Source organism: Ostrea edulis, chromosome 4 (genome assembly GCF_947568905.1).
Source record: "Ostrea edulis chromosome 4, xbOstEdul1.1, whole genome shotgun sequence".
NCBI classification, from domain to species: Eukaryota; Metazoa; Mollusca; class Bivalvia; order Ostreida; family Ostreidae; genus Ostrea; species Ostrea edulis.
In genome coordinates this window covers 29,700,467-29,708,359 of record NC_079167.1, presented here as the reverse complement: position 1 = coordinate 29,708,359, position 7,893 = coordinate 29,700,467, and the positions used below count along the sequence as shown (strand labels likewise).

At 38.3% G+C, this 7,893-nt stretch overlaps 1 protein-coding gene across 1 annotated transcript; it reads right to left on the bottom strand.

The window, feature by feature from the left end:
- Positions 1-2,530: 2,530 nt before the first annotated feature.
- On the bottom strand, positions 2,531-4,639 carry LOC130053781 (craniofacial development protein 2-like). The gene is made up of 2 exons (XM_056161347.1): positions 4,494-4,639; positions 2,531-3,158 (listed from the first exon to the last, which is right to left on the bottom strand). Exons 1-2 carry the CDS (start codon positions 4,637-4,639, stop codon positions 2,531-2,533), a joined length of 774 nt encoding a protein of 257 aa, XP_056017322.1.
- Between the last annotated feature and the right edge of the window lie 3,254 nt (positions 4,640-7,893).

Sequence of the window (7,893 nt, the reverse complement as noted above, 5' to 3'; positions counted from 1 at the left end):
TTCCTGGTTGTCAATTGAAACAATATATGATTTAAGGTCAATAACTGTGTCGTGATCTTCCAAAAAATCGAGACCAAGTAGCAGATCATCAGATATGTCACAAACTACTATGTCTCGTTTCAGACTGACATTACCAATTTGTATCCGCACTTCCTCAGCCATTCTACCACCAAATACTAGACTCTCCTGTGTTCATCACTGTAATTTGTGCAGCTCGGTGTCTACTACTGCGTTGATTTCAATCCTTATAGGAATATATATATTGATTTTCTGCGTTTGGATTCTTTGTACAGATCAAGTTGTTTGACCTTATCTTTTTCAAAGGGGGGGGGGGGGGGTCCCACTTCGACATCTTCTAAATTAATGTTTTTGACCTTGAATTCCACTTTAGAAGGGGGACTTTGTGTTTCTACTATATAGGTTGATGAATGCCCTACTTCCCAAACCCCTGGAAGTTTAAATTTCCGGTTGACCTACTTTGCGGTGATGGTGACCTGTTTCTTGACCTTGGACAAACATTACTTGACAGAAGGCAGATGTCATCAGCAAAGGCCAAATCTTCTAAGAAGGAGTTCATGGTCCATCTAATGCCTGTATTTTCATACACCAGTCTATTGCAGTGATGAATAGGAGAGGAGATATGATGCATCCTTGTCTTACTCCAGATGTCACCGGGAACCAATCTGACTGTTGACCGTTATGTAGTACACAGCATTCATTGTTGTTATAGAAATCTTGTATTAAGATAACTATTTTTGATGGTAATCCATAGGCTATTATGATGGCCCACAAGCAGTCTCTTCTGATGCTATCGAAGGCTTTTCGGAAGTCTATAAAGTTGAGGATAAGTTTATTTTGCTGCTCAATACTTTGTTCTATGATGTTACGGATGGTAAAAATGTGGTCAATACATCCTCTGCCTGATCTAAACCCTGCCTGTTCTTTTCTTAGCAGATCATCTATTGCATCATATATTCTATTTAGTATGACTCTTAACAGGATTTTGCTGGGTACTGATAGTAAGGTTATACCCCGCCAGTTGTCACAGTCACTTAAATCTCCTGTTTTGGGTAGTTTTATAATGAATCCTTTTGCCCAGTCATATGGTATTGTATCGTACTTCCAGATGTGCTGAAATAAGTTGTAAAATATTTCTGTACTGGTTTCAAGGTCCACTTTCAACATTTTTGGAGTCCAATCCAGGTGCTTTCCCATTTTTTTAATTTCAGTATTGCCTTCCTGATCTCTTCCCTCGATACTTCTTCAATGTTTATGTCTAATTCTTCACCAAACTGTTCAATATTCGGAATGTCACCCTGTTCCTTCCTTAAAGTGCTCCGTCCATCTTTCAAGCTGCTGTTTCTCCGATGTTAAAACTCTACCATCCTTAGCCTTTCATGGTTTATTGTAGTGTTTGTTTGCCGCTTAGTTGTTTTGTGATCTTATATACCGTACTAAGTTGTCCCCTGGAAGCTGCTGTTTCTGCCTCCCTGGCTAGTGTTTCAAGATGCTCTTTCCTATCTGCCTTAGCATTTCGTTTAACTTCTTTATCTTTGTTGGAATATTCTTTCTGTATAAGACAGTTTTAATTCTCTCTGATTTTGTACTGTATAGTTTTTTTCTTAATGTCCTTTCTTTCTTGAATGCTATTCCAGGTGTTGTCGCTTATCCATTGCTTTCTCCCACGTTTCCTGTAACCAAGTGTGGTATTAGAGGTGTCTTTAAAGATAGTTTTAATCTCATTCCATTCCTGTTCTAAGCTTTCCTCTGTCTCATTCTCTGACTCCTGCATGTTCTCTAACGCTCTTTAACTGTTCCTTAGCTCTATTTTAAATTTCTTTTGTACATTAGGTTGTTTTAACTTGTCTATATCAAACATTTCTCTTTTACTTGTTACTTTCTTTATAGCCTTTCTTAATTTAAGGTTGATTTGACTAGATGGTGGTCACTAACCTTTCTTAATTTAAGGTTGATTTGACTAGATGGTGGTCACTAGCCTTTCTTAATTTAAGGTTGATTTGACTAGATGGTGGTCACTAGCCTTTCTTAATTTAAGGTTGATTTGACTAGATGGTGGTCACTAACCTTCCTTAATTTAAGGTTGATTTGACTAGATGGTGGTCACTAGCCTTTCTTAATTTAAGGTTGATTTGACTAGATGGTGGTCACTAACCTTTCTTAATTTAAGGTTGATTTGACTAGATGGTGGTCACTAGCCTTTCTTAATTTAAGGTTGATTTGACTAGATGGTGGTCACTAACCTTTCTTAATTTAAGGTTGATTTGACTAGATGGTGGTCACTAGCCTTCCTTAATTTAAGGTTGATTTGACTAGATGGTGGTCACTAGCCTTCCTTAATTTAAGGTTGATTTGACTAGATGGTGGTCACTAGCCTTCCTTAATTTAAGGTTGATTTGACTAGATGGTGGTCACTAGCCTTCCTTAATTTAAGGTTGATTTGACTAGATGGTGGTCACTAGCCTTCCTTAATTTAAGGTTGATTTGACTAGATGGTGGTCACTAGCCTTCCTTAATTTAAGGTTAATTTGACTAGAGGGTGGTCACTAGCACAGTCTGCTCCCCTCATTACTCTTACATCGGACAGTGAGTTTTTCCAACGCCCATTTATCAAGTGGTCTATTTGATTTTTGTCTCGACCGTTTGGGGAGTTCCATGTGATTTTGTGTATATCTTTGTGCTGGAACAGTGTACCTCCTATGATTAGGTCATTGACACCACAAAATTCTGTTAGCAATTCTCCATTTTCATTGATAGTACCAACTCCATGTTTGCCCATAATCCTTTTTTTCCCCTCGTTGTCATTACCAACTTTAGCATTCAAATCTCCAAGGACAATAAGTATGTCATGCCGTGGTGTTTTACTCACAGTGCTTTGTAATTTCTCATAGAATGTTGTTTTTGAGTCATCTTCGGCATCATTAGTGGGTGCATAGCACTGTATCAAAGTCATTTTTGCATATTTAGAATGGAATCTTGCCACAATCAATCTTTCATCTACTGGTGACCATTCGATGAGTGCTTGGCTGGCTTCTCTGTTCATGATTATAGCAACACCTTGTTGATGTTTGTTATCTTTCCTACCGGAGTATAGAATCGTCTCTCCTGTGGTTGTGGTAACAGATCCACAGCCAGTCCACCTACATTCACGTACTCCAAGGATATCAACATTATAAGATTGCATCTCTTTTACTACCTGAGCTGTTTTTCCACATTCATACATTGTGTGTACATTCCACGCTCATTTTTTATAAGGTGAAATTAATAAAAATGACGCAAATTTTAAGGGTTTTTGGAAAAAATTAAGTTCACCCAATACAGTATTTGAAGAAATGAAAAGATTTTGTTATTTATTTCTCCGGGAGTGGAAGAAATTATTGCTTCTTTTATCGTTTAGTACATTTTTCTAAACAAGATACCACGATTTACCTTAAATTTGAAAAATTTAGGGGGGGGGGGGGCGCCGGCTGCGCACCCCTTAAATCCGCCACTGCGACTCGTTACTGATCGACCTTGACCTTTGAATTGATGTTGGCTTGATAATATTCAAAATTTCGTGAATTGCTGATTTGGTCTGTTTACTTCCTTCTTCTATTCTTTTAATTCTCAATTCTAAACCTGTAAGAGATAGGTTTGTTTTGTTGTTTTCTTGTGCGTTGTAAAGTGCTCTAATTTCTGGTTTTTCGTCATCACACTCACTTGCAGATTTTTCAAAAGTCACTCGTTTTATGTCATTTCTTTTATTTCCTAAGATGGGTCTCTGATTTGTTACTGCGCTTTTTAAGGAATTGCGTTGCTTCATCTAGATTTGTTGGATTTTTATCCATTGGACTTAAAGCTGCCAGTTTGTTTACACAACCCTTTAAAAGGGCATCAGCTGCTACAGTCTATACAATGATCGGGGGTATTCGGATACCCATCTGTAGCCATTTTCCTAACCCTATCTGCGACTTCTTGTAGAGTTTCGTCACCATTCTGATGTATGCCTAATTATGTGAGGTAGATCTTTCTTATCGAACCTCTCATTAATTTTTTGCACCAAAGTGGGGAAATGGTTTTGATCATATACTGGATGGGTACTTAACTATTCAAGGACCTTATCTCGCAAACATTCAATTAAATTGTCTAATTCCTGTTCGTCATTCCATTTATACCTTCTAGCTATGTGTGAATATTGGGTATAAAATGGGCGCCAATCTGATTTCCCATCAAAAGTTGACATTTTGTTGGGACTCGGACCCTCGTACTTTCTTTGTGAACTAAACCGTTCCTCACTCTTCCTTCTTTCTATCCTATCATCATGCTCCTGTTTGAATCGTTTACCATATATACCCTGTGGAGCCAACTGATCAACAAAAGAAAAATCGAGACACCCCCCCCCCCTTCTCGATCTCTAAAACTTCTCCATCCCGTGATTCCACCCTTTCCTTCGGAAATCACTTGAAGGTTTTTCCATGTGTCTTTCTCTCTCTAACTTGAGCTCAAACTCCATTTGGGTCTCTCTTATCTGCTCTCCATATTGTGATTCTAATTCTCTAATCTTGATCTCACAACTCTCAGACTCTTTCATCTCTCTCATTTGTTCACCTCTCATTTCTAACTCTTTCTCCACAGCACCCATTCCTTTATTTTCCTGTTGTTCTCTTACTTCATTTGTGAGTTATTCTACAGATAATTCTTTTTGTGGCATTTCAAAGTTGATTTTACCCTCTTCTAACAGGGGATCCCAAATTGTACTGGGTATTGTGGACAACATTTTGACATCTTCTAAAGTAAGGACACCTTTTTCTTCCCTTATTGAAATCAAAGGTTGTGCTCTTTTATCACCGATGTTTAGAATTGATTTTAGTTTTCCAAAGAAGCTGTTTTTATATTAATTGAAGACATTATTTACGTGGGAATAATGGGGGGAAAGAAAGGAGGGGGGTATAACAATGAAAATTTAATACGATATTTAAATGTCAGATGCTCCGACCTAAATACGTATTCAGCAAAATATAATTGAGGGAATGAATGAACAAAAACTATTGCAGAAAAAAGAAAAAAAATTAAATGTAAATTTGGCGCGATTTTCAATACAGAAAAAAAAAACACCTTTAGATGAAGCGTTCGATCTGTGTTTGAGTATCAGGCCAATTTAACCTACATAATAGACTAGAGTGGATCCAAAGGGGAAGGGGCGGGGCAGAGTTCCGGACCCCCCCCCCCTTATTTTGCAGACCAAAACGTTTAAGAGTTCTTTAATTTTAACGAGTCTGTATTGATAAACACGTGCAATTGTAATATTTACACCACTAATTACGTTTATTGATAGTAGATCAAGTTTGGAAACCTTTTTGTTTGAAACGATTGAAATAGCCATAACTGTAGGTATAAATACACGTGTTTTTATTTGAATCGTTAGGAATAGAACCGCTTTCTCATTTGTGGGAACCAATCAGAACGAGCCCAACATTTTGATAGTCACTGATGCCAAGGGTAGGTGCGAGGTAACGATAACGAATCAACAACCCTCGACTTAAGATGTCATTGCTGGCCAGTGAAGGGCTGCAAAATTTAGTCTTATACTCTTCGCTTACGACCTTTGAGCAGGGAGGGATCTTTATATTGTGCCACACTTGCTGTGACACGGGGCCTCGATTTTTGCGGTTTCATTCGATGGACCGCCCATTTAGTCGCCTATTACGACAGGCAAGGGGTACGGAGGACCTATTCTAACCCGGATCCCCACGGGAAAAATGAAATGTACAACCTTTGACACTTTAGGTACTATCTCATGGGCTGTTGTCACTCCAAATGTATTAACAACCACATGCTGTAGCTCAGTGGTAGAGCGTGCGCTCCGTATCAGGGAGGTCGAACCCTGCTCGTGCTAAATATAGGCATAGTGATTAGGACTGGAACGATTCACCGAAATATTGATACCGTTCAATATAAATGTTTGATTCATTGTCTCGATTTTCGATTCAATACATTTTTTACAAACTATTTTTCCCGCACGAGAGACAAAACAGTTTGGAATCTTAGTATAAATATTTCCTTCAATGTTATCATTGGTTTCTTCTGTAACTTGTATCGTAATGAAAGTATTGAATCGTGGCACAAGTATTGTATGTATTGTATCGTGTATGAGACATATCGTTTCAGCCTGAATAGTGATTGCTCGGGTCTTTCGAACCTCCAGGTCCCGTGTCGCGGCAGGCGTTGGCACGTTCACTGCTACGGTCCTGAGCGCAAAGCACTTTGTGGTATTTCGCCTACAGCTGCTGACGTCTGCTGTACCCGGAAGTAGTAAAACCGAAAGTGAAACCAAACGAGACTTACAGACCCTATACGAGTGAGAAATTGTCGAAGGGACGTAAATCAAACAACCTCTCGCACTTGAACATTCTTGGCCATGGTTGACTATGTACCAAATGAAAATGAGCATCTTTTCCAGTAACGACCTGGCGATGTATTTTCGTCGAACAAGTGTACAAATCCATTAAAAATGATATTAGATATTTCAGGACACATTTCAAAATGCCTTAAAACGGTTTGCTGAAAAGGTGAAGATCTCATAACTCCAAAAAGAATACAGAATTAAAAGTGGGACAAACACGGAGCCCTCGACACACTAATCTCGGTTGAATATTTGGACTGACGCCTTCACCGAATCTCGGAGCAGTCCTTCATAACTCATGTCTGGAAATTTACTCTCAGCTTCGGTCGGTTCTAGCAATTAATGTGCACTTGGGTGACACTGATGTTCGCTTCAAATAAGTGATTTGACTGTTCAACTAACTCTCTATCACTAATGTTACATTACTTACCGTCTAAGTATGTAAATTTCATAAAATAAACTATCACCAAGTTTTCCGTTGAACTGATGTGGGATCGGGTGTCTAGAAGGAGTAAGCAACCCCTGTAGACTGATCACACCCGCCAAGCCCTAGATCTTGATAAGGTGAACAAAGTAATCCGTAGTCAAAATCAGTGTGTAAAGATCGGCGTAACACGTCGGACAGCATTTGACCCAATGCCGGACAGGTTGTATTGGTAAAAGATCGTTATTACGACCATAGAAGTTGCGAAATACTAACTTTAAACGAGACTGTTAAAGCCCCTGTAATATCAACCTACTTGTCAGTAGCCTGCTTTGATTTAAAAACTGATCATACACAGATCAAGCTCTTGCGTATCGAATCATGAGAGAAATAAACACCATATGCAGGTGATAATGGAATATTGCTACATAAATATGGGAAGTTGACGATGGAGAAGCTGAAATAATCCCGTTTATCATAATGTTGAGTTGCTGGTTTGCCGTTAATATCTATTTTCAATAAAAATATCCAAGTAGGAAGCAGAAGTAGATGACTCTGTGATGTCTTTCATTTCGAGTTCACAGGGATATATCGAATCGACATATGAATGAAAATTAGAATCGTTAATAGATAAAACGTCGTACATATTTTATCTAAATGTCGCATTGATGGCCACAGCAAGAGATTATTTTCACGTAGAAGTTTTTGAATAAATATTTAATATTTTAATCCTTCCTTCGCCCCATTGCTAACAGTTTAAATACAATGGAATCTTTCTTAAATAGCTACCCTTTTTTATTTTACTCCCCTCCCCTCGCCCTTCATTGCATACTCTAAGAAGGAACAAAGCCCTTCAGTCCTCTCTATCCAAATATCCTTTGTGCATTTGGTTGGAACTGGCCTAGTTGTTCTCGAGAGGAAGTTAGAATATTTTAAAAATGTTTTCAGACAGATGATAGATAAACTTTGGTCAGAAAAGCTTACTTTTGAGCTTTCAGCTCTGATGAGTTAATTATTGTAAAACAGTTCTTGCTGAACACTTAATCAAGTTTGATAAAAAAACAAAACC